At 43.9% G+C, this 14301-nt stretch overlaps 1 protein-coding gene across 3 annotated transcripts in view; it reads right to left on the bottom strand.

The window, feature by feature from the left end:
- Nucleotides 1-2543: 2543 nt before the first annotated feature.
- Nucleotides 2544-14301, bottom strand: part of BRCC36A (Mov34/MPN/PAD-1 family protein) — a 66161-nt gene continuing 54403 nt past the window's right edge. The window contains exons 8-10 of one of the 3 annotated variants that reach the window (XM_087396310.1): nucleotides 3643-3723; nucleotides 3483-3537; nucleotides 2544-3025 (exon numbers count right to left, since the gene is read on the bottom strand). In XM_087396310.1, coding sequence (XP_087252436.1) covers nucleotides 2876-3025; nucleotides 3483-3537; nucleotides 3643-3723 — 286 coding nt within the window. In that variant the 3' untranslated portion in view covers nucleotides 2544-2875. Of the gene's footprint in view, nucleotides 3026-3482; nucleotides 3538-3642; nucleotides 3724-7014; nucleotides 7283-14301 lie in introns of those variants that run through there. The other 2 variants (XM_087396311.1, XR_015543411.1) reach the window with 2 other exon arrangements.

Genomic DNA, 14301 nt, shown 5'->3' on the forward strand with positions numbered 1-14301 from the left:
TAATGTGTCTAACATCATGGGACTTGTTTTAAAGGATGGAAAAAGAAATCTTTCTTTTTTTTAAAGGAGGGGGGAGACGAGGGCTTTTCAACTGAATTAAGAAACCTAGGTGTGCAATCTACTTGCATATAATTTTTTTTTTTAAGTTGAAATTAGAAATAATGAGGAACATGTTACTTCTGCAATGGTGCAAAACAATGTCGCCTTCAAATCCTATACATCACTAGACAATGTGGTAAGTGAGGAGCATAAGGAAATCACTACCCTTCTTGAAAGTCAATGTAATGATCCATGGTGCTTCTTTGCTCCTTTGTAACCTTGTTTGCTGGTTCACTAAGACAAATCTTCAAGATTGGCTTGATGCTACACACTATATAATATGCATTCCAAGAATCCGCAAAGTATAACATAGAATGCACAATGAAAAAATCAACACAAGCATGTCTCTTATTTCTCTTCAAAACAGAAACTTTAAAGACTAGCATTCAACTATGCTCAATACTCAATTTCTACAATGGGAAAAACCAAAGTCAGATTGTGAATTGAAACTGAACAACAAAAAAGCCAACCAAAATAGGTAACACTTGTAGATAGCTACCACAAAACCAAAAAATCACTTCTTTAAAAGCTCTATTAAGCATATTTTATAAGACCCCATACAAATGAGGATGAGGAATAACTCTTTTGTTATGAGCATTTGTTGATGTATTTAAATATATTGCATTAACATCCAATCCCAAAAACTAGCACATATGTTAGTCATTGCAATATCTTTTGTATGTATTGTAACACATCTCTCCAATGAGAAACCCAAGAGTATCTTTCCACTACACATGTACGATCCACCTTTTTCCCTTACATGGTCACCATGTAGTCGATTAGGGTTGAAAGCTAGTATGTTTGATTGGACCACATCCTCTACAATATTTATGAATGTAAGGATATGAGCAAAGCTTGGCTTTTTTGAAGCAAGCCAATGAATGAACTTTTGCATGCTTGCTACACTACTTTGTATGCCTATATCCTTCATGAAAGCTAAGCATCATGCACTTTGCATTATTGATTGTACCATGTCACCCATGCAAAACTCATACAAGCCTATTTGGGAAATGTGCTCTTTTCATGCCAACCAACTTCCATACTTTGATAGGTTTCATGTTAAGCATAGTAAGTAATTTGTATTATATGAAGATAATTGTTGCATGTTTCTTATATAGCTATATTATTGTTTGTGTGGTGCTCATCTCTGTTTTTCACTATGCAAATAGGCCCCAACGATGACTTTTATTCCTCCATTAGGATTAGTAAGCGCGGGCATGGAGGGCCAAAAGTCCAATTAAAGTAAGCTTAATGCTCGATCAAGTGCAAAAAATTAAGGGCAAAAAATACGCCACCATGATGAATCCAAAAGCCTCTATCTCATCACTTGCTCTCTCCCTCTATTGCTGCCCCCCCCCCCCTCTCTCTCTCTCTCTCTCTCTCTCTCTCTCTCTCTCTCCTGACTGCCCTGCTCCTTCTACCTCCCTGGGGCTCGCTCTCCCTTCTCCACTCTTCTATTTGCGCCTTCATCTCCCAACCGCCTTGCTACTTTGCGTTCATTTCCCTCCCTACGGCTCCCTCCTCCACGCTCTCCCTCCCTTGCTTCTCATAGCACTTGAAGAGTCATTTTGCCATTGCGCCTTTAAACTAATTAATTCATCTTTCTAATTTAGGTTAATTAAGCATGCAAAAATTTAATTAATTAACCCTCTCTCGCCTTCCTCTTCGAGAGCCTCCCACCCGAAAGTCTCACACGACCACCTCCCAAAAGTTTCTTCAAAAAATTAGCTGTTGTTTGCAATTGATTTGGGTTTAATTGAATGTGTCTTTGAGTAGATACGAATTTGTGAAGAGAGTGAAAATTAAAAAATCCTTATGCACTTGTACTTAATCAAATGTTGCAAATAGAGGCCTAAGGACATCGATAGGACTGCGATGGAGATCCAATTTTGATCATTCCTACCATCTAAATCAATTGTCTTGGGTTGGTTTAAATGGCTTGGGCTAGTTTTTTTCCCATCCTAGAAAAGGTTCCCCCTTTTTAAGGATTGGAAAGTATATAATGATGCCATGTGTCCTTTCCCATCCTAGAAAAGGTTCCCCCTTTTTTTCCCATCCTTAAAAAGGTTCCCCCTTCTTAAGGATTGGAAAGTATATAATGATGCTATGTGTCCTCTCCCATCTTCTAACACATCTTCCAAGTGCTGACATGAGTCTTCTCCCACCTAACCCATCCTAATTCTTCTAGGAGCTGGTGGGTTGGGGATAGGATAGGAATAGCATTTGGATAGCATGAAATAGGATGCAACCACCTTTTCCCATTCCATCCTATTGTCTTCAATGTGCTAAGACCCTTCATGTATAAGTGTGATACTCTTACCTGTAAGCCACCTTGTAATATATCAAGGCATCACATTTTCATCTCCAAATTTGAAATGTTTTGGGCCTCTGCAATGCTACATGGAATTAATTAAAGAGAAAAAACATCCAACAATTAACTGATATTGAAGCTTTTATATATGCTGTAAGGAAAGGTGCTTATGCTATGCTCTTATGCAAACACTCAAGCATCGTGAAACGAGCTTTCTTAGAATGAAAGCATTCCAAATGCGTGAGGTCACCTGGTTGACCACGCACCCATTTAACAGGCCAGCATCCAGAGTGGCATTGTCAAAACTGAATTTGACAGAATTTCCATAACTGAGAAATAATAGACAAACATACCCTCTTATGCGATGATATAGTGAGATACAAATCTGCAGCAAGCTCATTCTCTGCTGAGAATCTGAGGGTTGCTGAGAGTTATGATTTCTTTCCACTCCTCGAGCTATGTAAGTCAAACTCCAGGTCTTTTTTCAGGAGATGATGAGTAGACATTACCCCTGATTGCACTTCCTGCACTACGTCTCTGTGAATGTGTCATGCGATTGCTTCTGGACAATAGTTGAAGCTGTAGACCACTCGCTTCTTCTTGAAGCAATGCCAGCTGCAACAAGGATTTCATACATGCATCACTATTGGTTGTTAAGCTTCTTACGAAATCCCTTTTAAGTACACATGCAATGGATTCACAACCATTCCCAAACTCGCCATGTAAAACCAGAATGCAGCATACTCTCAATCATGATGCCAGGAATTCTTTAGAAACATGCCTAACTTGCGATGTAAAGTGAAATGCAGAACTCATCAAGCCCAGAGCCATCTACACACACACACACCCAGTCATACATCCGCACACTGACCTACCCATCCACACCCCCCCACCAACAGTCACCCACACCCACCCCACACATGCACATGCACAAACCCCCATTCTCAAACTTTCCGCGAGAGAGAGAGAGAGAGAGAGAGAGAGAGAGAGAGAGCATGTGATGGGACTGAGTCATCAAGGCTAGCACTTAAAGAGCAACCTAAATCAACCAGTAGTCTGCTGCAGCACTCACTCTTAGCTTGTTCTGCTGTAATCGATCCCATAAAGAGCTTGAAACTGGGCTCAAGCTGGGGGGAGAAAAAATCAACAGTGCCATTAGTGTGACATTCAGTGCCACACCACGCCAATAAAGCACAACATTTTCTAATTTACAAAACAGGGGCCAAACATACCAGTATTCCATAAGCTTGCAAAGTGATGCTTGATATGTTGCTGAATGATGTATCCAAGCAAGAGGATGGATTTTCCCTTTCCTGATCAAACACAAGAAAATCCCGATTTCAGAACCTGTGAAACAATTCACGTATATGAGCACACATTACTGTAATAGATATTCTTCCATTGTTTGAGTCTATCTATCCATGTAATTAAATTCTCTCATTCTATTTGGAAGTTACTGTTAGAATTATGGTCCATCTCCCAGCTGTACTATAGGGAGTCAGGCATATTATATGGTCATGCCCACCCAAGATAGTTGTAGGGGGTTTTCCCAGGACATGTTGCCAGGGTATAAGGGCTGGTAAAGGGTCTGCTTAAGGGCTGGTAAAAGGCCTGGTTAAGGCCTGGTAAAGACCAGCACTTGCAGGACTAGTTGAGGCCAGTCAAGCCAGCCAACCAGGGCCAGGTCAGCCAACCAGGTGGGTTGGATTAAACCGACCAGCCAACCAGCGTAAAGTCGGTCAGTCAGCCTATTTAGTCAGCCCCCCCTACTGCCTATAAAAAGCACAGTTCTGCCTTTCTATTGTAGCTTTTAAAGGCGCAGGTCTGCCTTTGGTTGGGGTCTTCCAGGGCCCACTTCATCCTTTGGTTGTATCTTCAAGTTGATGAATTTCCCAGCAGTAAAGCAGAGATGTTTCCAGCACACAATCTCTTTCAAATCTCTTGCAGTTTATTGCACAGTTCTCTCCCTCTCAGTTCTCTCTCTCTCTCTCTCTCATTGTATTGCTGCACTCTCTCTGTCTGCATATGCATATTTCTGCCACAACTCTGTCATGGCATCAGAGCACAAGGTAGAGTAAAGCCTTGGACATGGAGAGCATGGTTGGGACAGACTGTGGTTTCTGCTGATCGAGCAGGCATGAATAGTTCAGGACAAGGAGAAGGAGCGTGAAGGAGGCATTGCTGAAAGACAGCCACCTTGCACGTCGCCTGCAGAATCTTCTTTCTTTTCTTTCCCACCTACCCTCCCTTCACAAGAACAAGCTCACCCCCTCAAGATGGCAGATTTGATAAAGATGGCTGAGAAGTCAGTGAAGTCCTTCCTATGCTCACAGTCAAAACAGAGTTGCAGTCCTATAACTTGGCTGATTTCCTTTTGGTTGGAATTGTATGGCCAGATCCGGAGGAGCACCTTAGCATCCTTCTGCGGAAGGAGCTGAAATCCTTGGCACGAGTGGGATCGTGTCGATGCTAGAGTACGTTCCTTATCTTCCTCAACTACACAGTTCAAAGTGATCCATCACGATTCACGTGCAGCACATGATGCTGTCCAAAGGAATTTGGGAGCACTTGGCGTCTCCATACAACAGGGTATTACCCCATGAAGCGCATCTCCTTGGAAATGCAAATGCGTGTGCTGAATCCCACGAAGTCCTCGACGATGTGGGAGCAGATCAACAAGCTGCAAGCTCTTCAGCAACTGGTCCTTCAAGCTGGGAAGAAGATACCTTCGGAGGATATGGCCATCACCTTGCTTTCACATCTTTCCTCATAGTGCTCAGCGTTCTACTCTTCTTTGATTGCCAATGGTAGACCCAACACTATCACATGGGAGGAGTTGGTGCCGATGGCTCTAGACGAGGAGAAGCGGTTTGAGAATCTTCCACAGGACGGAGGATCGGAAGCCTTGCCTGCTAAAGGCTGGAACAACAACAATAACAAGAGTAAGTGGAAGTCTTCCTAGTCAATGTCTTCGAGAAAGTCTAACGTGGATCATGAGGCTTGTAAGGCAGAGCAGACTTGTAGCCACTATGGTGAGAAGAGTCCCTACAAGAGGAAGTGCCCTCAGCGGAGCCGCGAGATGGATACCAATTCCTCAATAATAGCCGTGACAATCCCAGCTTTTGTACACTAGAAGATCATGGATAAGGGAGCTCCATCTTCTTGGAGCACGGATATAGTTGCTCTCACTGTTGGTGATTCTTGAAAATGGATTGGACAGTGGTGCTTCTAGGCACACGACCTCCTATGGTAACACCCAACATGGCCATGCAATCAAGGAGATTTAGGTGAGCTTTGGGAGTACTAGAGAGAGGCATGGATCATGCTTGGAACCTAAGGATACTCCCTTATGTGCAAGTGAGGATAGTCTCCCTGATATTTGAGATGAGGGTATGGATGACATGATGGATGTGATTTTTAGAGGCACAACATCACATGTACATGTGATGTCCGAGTCTGAGAGCATCATGTGATGGTGCTAGGGTTCAAAACTATGGGCTTGCCTTTTGATCCTAAATTTGCAAGCAATGTATGGTTGGCCAGACACGTGTGTCTCGGCCTTATTGAGATTAATGCATTTATATCAATTGATTAATAACACGTTCATAACGTTTTTGCATATATGAATTGCAATAGGTTGCTCCAAAAGATGTTACCTAACCCAAATACCATGCCCACATCAAGGGATGAAGCAAAAAAGATATTAAAAAGCATTGGGATGGATTATAACACTATCCACGCTTGTCCTAATGATTGCATTCTCTTTCACCGTCAGCATGAGGATTTGGTGCCAGTCCCATGGAGCTGCACATCCATGCCCTCTTCTAAGTAATAGTAACCTCTCTCTACCCTATTTTCTACTAGTTCTTGCTATTCGCAGCTCTCCTAGTCCCTAAACTAGCAGCACATAGCAGAAATAGTAGAAACTCTGATTTAGAGATGCAATCATTGATCCTAGTACACCTCAACAAGGATGTAATCCATGCTCAGGTGAGGCCAACTGCACCTACTAACCCCCTCCTCACGATCCAAGGAAATGGAATGCCAAAGATGCCTAGACTTTGTCACTCATTGCCTTGTCTCTTAAGAGGTTCATCACATCTCATATCCGTTCCTCCAGGTGTTCCAAGCAAGCTTTGGATACCTTGGCTCAAGCAAGAACCGCAGCCAAGTCCCTTAGTGCTGAAGAGTGACTCAGCATCAAATCATTTGACTAAGATCTAGGATCTTAGAAAGCAGTTGCTGAACATTGGTGCAGCCTAACAATCAACTTCTATCTACAACCATGAATTCTTTGCTAGGGGCATATTTGTCTTTCATACTTCTCTGAATTTGTCCACAGGGAAAAGTACAGTTCTATTTACTTTCCAAGAGCTTGTGGGGCTGTTATTGCAGGAAGAATAGAGTAGGGAAACTGATTCAGCTCAGTCATCAAAGAAAATTTTAGAAAATGTATATCAGCCCTAAACGAAAGGTAAATGTCATTCTTGCAAGAACCTTGGATACCACATCAATTAATATAAGAAAGGAAAGAGAAGGAAGCTCGAATGAAAGTTTCAAATTCCAATGCATCAGATGCAAGCAAGGGTAGTGCTTCAGCTAACCTTGTTACTGAAGATTGGTCTTTGTGGTTTGCAGTTATGATGCCAGGTATGATGCCAACCATGAGGTTGCCTCACTCAGTGAGTGATTCCTCAAGTGCAGTTTGATACTTTGACAGTGGTGCTTCCAAGAAGAATTTATTTGCAAATTTGCACCCTGCTCCTTTTGGCAAAGAGTGTCTTGTGCCAACAATTCTTCATATCCTGTGAAAGTAGTTAGGAGGATTTTGCTGTCATCAATTGATGGACTGATTTATGCCTTCCAAATGTCCTGTATGTGCCACGGATTAAGAAGATATACATTCATAAGACTAGAACATATCCAATCTTACAAATCAAAATTCTTATAAGCAAGTGAAAGAACAAAGGAAAGAAGGGATTTTGTAAGCGACTCTAAACAAGCTTATGAGTAAATGGGAAAATAAAAAATAAAAATGCCTTAGTAAGCAAGTTAAGCTTACTTTCTCATCAATACCCAACATAAGCTGCCATCTGGGTTTCAAAAGATTCAAGAATCTGTGTGTCAAGGATTAAGACTGCAGAAATGAAAATTGAAGAATTTTGTCATGCAAGGCTCAATTTTCAGGACTGCAAGCCTATTCAACTCCCATGGAGCCAGGGCTGAGGCTGTCCATAAATGGTGCTGTCCTTAAATGGTGCAACTGAACCTTTTGATGCTGTTGTATACAGTCAGGTTGTTGGATGCCTTATTTATCTTTGCAATACCCGTTCAGATATTCAGTTCAGTATATCCCAAAGACACAACATTGGTGTGCTGTAAAGCGTGTTTCCAGATACTTGCAGGGTATTCAGTCAAAAGATTTGTTCCATGCCAAGGGAATAGTTTTGTTTATGTTCTTAGCATGCCATCGGGCAATTTTAAAACCAGCCCAGTGGTCTAAACACCTTTGTTACCATAATGTGCATATAAATAGAGTCACTCGCACTTGCATGTTTTCAATGATTCAGACTGGGATGGGGATTACAATACTAGACATTCCACCAGTGCCTATGGTTTTGTGCATTTCTCGATTGAGCAAGAAACGATCTACTATGGCAACTTCATCTTCTGAAGCCGAGTGCAAGGCAGCCTTCACAACTAGAGTTGAATGTGTCTACCTAGCTCAGGAGATTGATGGCAAATCTTCGTGGTGGTTTGCAGCCATCTACTCCCATACTCACCAAGGCTCAGAGTGCTATTGCGGTGGCATAGAATCCTATGTTTTGAGATCCATTATCCCTAGGTCAGAGAGAGATTGCACGTAGGAGAGATCAGTTTCATCTATTGTTTGCATGCACGAATGCAAATCTATTCACCAAAGCACTATCCCGAGAAAAAATTCAAGCTTTCCGCAAAGCTTTGGGCTTACTTCCATTTGGTGATTGAAATCACTCCTTGTACACCAAGATATAGTCGTTGCAGGGGAGTGTTGAAAATGTTGTAATATTTAAGGCAGTGATTAGGGGCACGTAACGTTTTTTCCCCTATCCACAATTGATGGTTATTGTGATGGAGTTTTAACTCACACTACCATTTACCTAGGGTTTTAGGGCTTTATATTGACAGCCCTTTGTACTTGATACTTGCAACTGTTGGGGTAAAGGCACATTGCCACCCTTTAAAAGTTATGACCCCTATGACTGTCAGTCATAGGGTGAATCCCTAATCCTAATAAAACCTATGAGTTTGTGGTGTGGCTCAACACTTTTTACACACCCACACTTCTTGTGTCTCCCTCTCCTAACGTTCCACCTCCTCTCTTTCCCTAACAAGTGGTATCAGAGCCTCCCTCTCCCTCTCACTCCGGTCTACCCCTCCCTCTACCCCTCCCTCTCCCCTCGGGCCTCGTGCCCTCAGCGCGAGCAGGGCGCAGCAGCAGCAAGCAGAGCGCAGGGCACAGCAGGGCGCAGCAGGTGCGCCAGCACCCATAGCTGCAGCAGCAGCTAGCTGCTGCTAGCTGCTACCCGCTACCCGGCGGCCGCAGCCTACCAGGCGGGCGCAGCCAGCGCGCAGCACCGGCCGCGCGCAGCCAGTCGACCGGCTGCAAGGCAGCAGCCGCGACCAGCCGGACAGCCAACCGTACCGGCTGTACGGACGCATCTGTACGGACGCCGCGACAGGCAGGTACAAAAATTTTGAATTTTTTTTTTTGGGAATCCGTGCCCTCGCAGGTACAAGGTACAACAGGTACCCTGCCCAGGTACAGAAGGTACAGCAGGCACTTTTTTTTTTTTTTGGAAGAAGGAAAAGAGAGAGCACTCTGCTCTGCATTCCCGGAATTTTTCAGTTCTAAAACTGTGTGTTTGAGGTACAGCAAGTACACTCGTGTCCCTCGTGCTTGAGGTGACTAGTGCCACAGTGTGTGGTGGTTGCACAGTTATTTTGTTTCGGGAAGGTCAGATGCCTTAATTTGCAGAGGGCTTTTATGCTTTTGCTGAGTGCAAATCTCAGTTTACGGGTGACAATTTCAAAGGGCTTTTGCCTGGAAGTGTATGCAGCGTATGCCTTGAGGCAGTGTGGAGCCAGGGTGCCCACATTGGTCTTGTTTCCGCAGTGTACTCAGTGACATTTCTTGCAGGTCACATTCTGTGTACGACACTTTGAAAATCTCAGTTGAGCCACGCTTGGCCAGGGCGCATCGAGTTTACTCGGTCCCTAACTGTCCATCGTTGACAGTGCTCAAAAGATTTTCTTTTCGGTGTTTGTACATTGGGATCTGTGTTGCTACTGTGTACACAGGGCAGTTTATGCATTACTTTGTCAGGTGAAAGTGCCAGGAGAGCGCTGTATTTTGTATGCTACCTCAGTGTTGAGGTGTTTTTCACTTGGTACAGGTGTCAAATCAAGGGGCTTTTGCCCAGATTTTGCTTGTGAGCACTTGAGTTACTGTTTGAGAACTTCAGATGCCTTTTATCCCCTTGGCAGAAGGGTGATTGCTTGGGATTTGTCCCATACTTTGTTGCAGGTTTGTGACAGGCTGAGGTGTTTGGAGCCTTTTTCAGTGGACAAAACAGTGTATGACAAGTGGTTTATGCATATAAAATCAGTGCAATACCTCATCTGAGGTGGGAGAAGTGTCCAGGACAGCAGTGTTTTGTGCTTCGTCAGATGATGATGCACTGATAAAGCACTTGTGGAACAGCTGCAGCATTCTGAAGTTACTGTTTTATGCCTATTTGAGCACGGTACAGTGTGTCAGAAGGTACAGTGACTGGAGGGAAAATTTTCTGTTTTGCTGCAGATTTTTTTACAGTAAAAAACAGCACTATTGTGAGTGCTCCTGGCTCTTGATAGAGCAGGTTTTCTGAGAAATCAGAATTTTATTTAGTCATTTTTGACTTATAGGGAGTCAGGCACTTTCCTTATCTGATATGGCATCAGGGGGAAGTGAATCTTCAATACTGAACATAAAGAAATTGGAAGGGGCACACAATTATGCATTATGGGCAGAACAGTGTTTGAATGTACTTATGCTAAAGAAGATTTCTAAGCCCATAAGGGTGAAGGGTGTCAAGCCATCTGGGATGGCAGATGATGAGTGGGAGGAGCTTGATTTGTCCGCAAGGGCTTCTATCATGCTTACTCTCACTGATTCTCTTGTGTTCAATGTTCAGGCAGAAAAGACCTCTTATGGCCTATGGCAGAGGCTAGAAGAGTTGTATGCCCAAAAGAGTTCAGCCAGTAAGGTTTATTGGTTGAAGAAGCTTGTCGACCTTCGCATGAAGGAAGGTACAGCTATGACCTCACACTTGAGTGAGTTCAATGCCATCTTTACACAGCTTATTGCACAGGGATTGAACCTTGATGAGGAGTTCAAGGCTACTTTCTTGTTGTGTACCCTCCCTGAGAGTAGGGACACTTTTAAGACAACCCTGTCTAATTCAAATGTCACTCTTATGTATGCTGATGTGGAGAGCTCTCTTCTCATGGAGGAGATGAGCAGGAAGAATAATGCGGGCAGCAAGTCTTCCAATGCTTTGCAAGTACAGGAAAGAGGTAGGACTCAGCAGAAGGGGAGATCTGCTGGCAAGTCCAAATCCCGCAGTCAGTCCCGTGGCAAAAAGGATATTGAATGCTTTTACTGTGGCAAGAAGGGACATGTGAAGTCTAAGTGCTTCAAATTTATACGGGATCATAAAGCCAAGAAGGCTGAGACAAAGGATGCAGGCAGTGGAAGCAAAGGCAAAGGCAAGGCCAAGGCAGATGACTTGGATGCAGTGAATGTTGCAGCAGAGGACAGTGACAGTGACAGACATGATGTTTTATGCTCTTCTGCTATAATTGCACATACATTGGTTGTTGATGGCCTTGACATGCATACCTGGCTCTTGGATTCAGGTGCTTCTTTTCATGTTACTCCTCATAGGGAGTGGTTTACTTCCTACACAGGTACTCATGGAGTTGTTCACCTTGGGAACAACTATGCATGTCAGATTGCAGGGATTGGCAGTATACAGATAGTATTCCCTGATGGACGCATATTTATGCTTGATGGTGTTCGCCATGTGCCGCAAATCAAGAAAAATCTGATTAGCACTGGCTTGTTGGATGATAGTGGTTACCACACCACATTTGGGGATTCCAAATGGGTGATTACTGATGGCCAGGTTGTAGTGGCTGAGGGTTATAAGAGTGATACCTTGTATCCTCTTTATGTTTCCAGTGTAGGTAATCATGTTGTTGCCATAACCGAGCTGCCGAAGATTTCATTGTGGCATAGCCGGTTGGGACACATGTCCGTTAAAGGAATGCAAGAACTGTCACGTTTGGGTTATCTGCCGTCTCTTTCATTTTCAGATTTGCCTACTTGTGATCATTGCATTTTTGGAAAGCATTCTATGACTCCTCATAAGAGGAGAACTCCCCAGAATAGAGCACCGCTTGATCTAGTGCACACTGATTTGTGTGAGATGCCACAGCTATCACTAGGGGGTGCAAAGTATTTCATTACTTTTATTGATGATGCCACACGCAAAGTGTGGGTCTATTTCTTGAAGCATAAGAGCGATGCCTTAGATGCTTTCAAGAAGTTTGTCGCTCAGGTTGAGAATCGAACAGGACGCAGGCTGAAATGCCTCAGATCCGATAATGGGGGTGAGTATGTGTCACATGCTTTTGTACAGTTATGCGAAGCTAAGGGTATTAAACAGGAACTCACAGCCCCTCATAATGCATCTCAAAATGGTGTGAGTGAGCGGATGAATCGAACTATTCAGGAGAAAGTTCGATGTATGTTGTCTTATGCTGCATTGCCCCATGGCTTTTGGGCAGAAGCCGTGCAAACAGCAGTTCACCTAATTAACAGGTCGCCGAACAAGACTTTGGAGTTGAAAGTGCCAGAGGAGGTGTGGTCTGGCAAGCCACCTTCATATAAGCACTTATGTGTGTTTGGCTGCGAGTGCTTTGCTCATGTACGCAAAGAACTGCGCACCAAACTGGAGCCAAAGTCTTTCAGATGCATCTTCATGGGTTACGGTGACGAAGGTGAAATGGGGTACAGGTTATGGGATCCCGTCAAACGGAAGATTATACGCAGCAATGACGTCATCTTTAAAGAGGATAGTGTACACAAAGAACCCGTGCAACCTGTGGAATACAAAAGGGTTGTTTATGATGATGTCGGACAGCAAAGAATGCCCATTAATATGCAGCAGCAGGCTGCTGTAAATAACCCTGTTCAAGAGGGTATACAGGCTGAAAATCAGCCAGACAATTTTGCCAATGATGCACCACTGGATATGCCAGCAAATGGCGCTGTAGAACAGCCAAATATGGTGGTACAGCCACCCGTCATGCACGACGAACAGGCTAGACAGCAGCCTAATACGGAACTTTTTGTTAGGAGGAGCACCCGTGTACAACGGCCTCCTGACAGGTTTGTTCCAGGAGCCAATAATGTGGCTGATTTTATCATGCTGACAGATTGTGGTGAGCCTTCCAGCTTCAGGGAAGTTATGGGAAGAACAGAGAAAAGGAAGTGGGAGAAAGCCATGCAGTCAGAAATGGACTCCCTACTTCAAAATGATACATGGGACTTGGTGCAGCTACCTGCAGGCAGAAAGGTTTTGCCATGCAAGTGGGTTTACAAAGTCAAAGTGGATTCAAATGCTTTACCGAGGTATAAGGCCAGATTGGTTGCCAAGGGATTTAAGCAGGAGAAGGGCATTGACTTTGATGAGATCTTTTCCCCTGTAGTCAAGATGACTACTTTGAGAGCAGTGTTAGCTCTTGTTGCTCATGAGGACATGGATCTATGTCAGATGGATGTGAAGACTGCTTTTCTTCACGGAGATCTCCATGATGAGATCTACATGAGTCAGCCAGAGGGATATGCTGTTAAAGGGAAAGAGCAGCTTGTGTGTAAGCTCAAGAGGAGCTTGTATGGACTCAAGCAGGCACCAAGGGAATGGTACAAGAAGTTTGATGCCTTCATGCAGTCCCAAGGGTATCATAGGTGTGAGACCGATCACTGCTTGTACACCAAACGGGCAAAGGATGGCAGTTTGATGCTACTCATTCTATATGTGGATGACATGCTGATTGCCAGCAAATCTCAGCAGGAGATTAGTGCTTTGAAGAAGCAACTGCATAAGTCTTTTGACATGAAAGACTTGGGTGATGCAAACCATATTCTTGGTATGCGGATTATTCGTAACAGGTCCAAGGGACTTTTGTTTCTGTCACAGAAGGAGTACATTGACAAAGTACTGCAGAGGTTTAAAATGGAGGGGGGGAAGTCTATTAGTACCCCGTTGCCTCCTCATTTAAAACTCAGCAGTAAGGACAGCCCCAGATCAGATGATGATAAGGCTGAGATGGCCAAGGTTCCGTATGCATCTGCAGTTGGTTCTTTGATGTATGCCATGGTTGCCACTCGTCCGGATATTGCTTTTGCGGTGAGAGTCATCAGCAGGTATATGGCAAATCCAGGCAAGCGGCACTGGGAAGCAGTGAAAGGCGTCTTGAGGTATCTCAAGGGTACCAAAAACTTGTGCATATGCTATGGTAGGCAGGATGCATTGGTGCATGGTTTTACAGATTCAGACTATGCAGGGAATGCAGATAACCGGAAGTCTACTACCGGTTATATTTTCACATTTGCAGGAGGTGCTATATCATGGGTGTCTCGGTTGCAGAAATGCATTGCACTGTCAACCACTGAAGCTGAATATGTTGCAGCCACTGAGGCTTGCAAGGAAGCAATATGGCTTACTCGGCTGGTGGGAGATTTGGGCATTACAGGAGATATGCCAGTTTTGCATTATGATAGTCAGAGTGCTATCATCTTG

Source organism: Dipteris shenzhenensis, chromosome 25 (genome assembly GCF_047967505.1).
Source record: "Dipteris shenzhenensis isolate YYH24624 ecotype China chromosome 25, Dip_SZ_1.0, whole genome shotgun sequence".
NCBI classification, from domain to species: Eukaryota; Viridiplantae; Streptophyta; class Polypodiopsida; order Gleicheniales; family Dipteridaceae; genus Dipteris; species Dipteris shenzhenensis.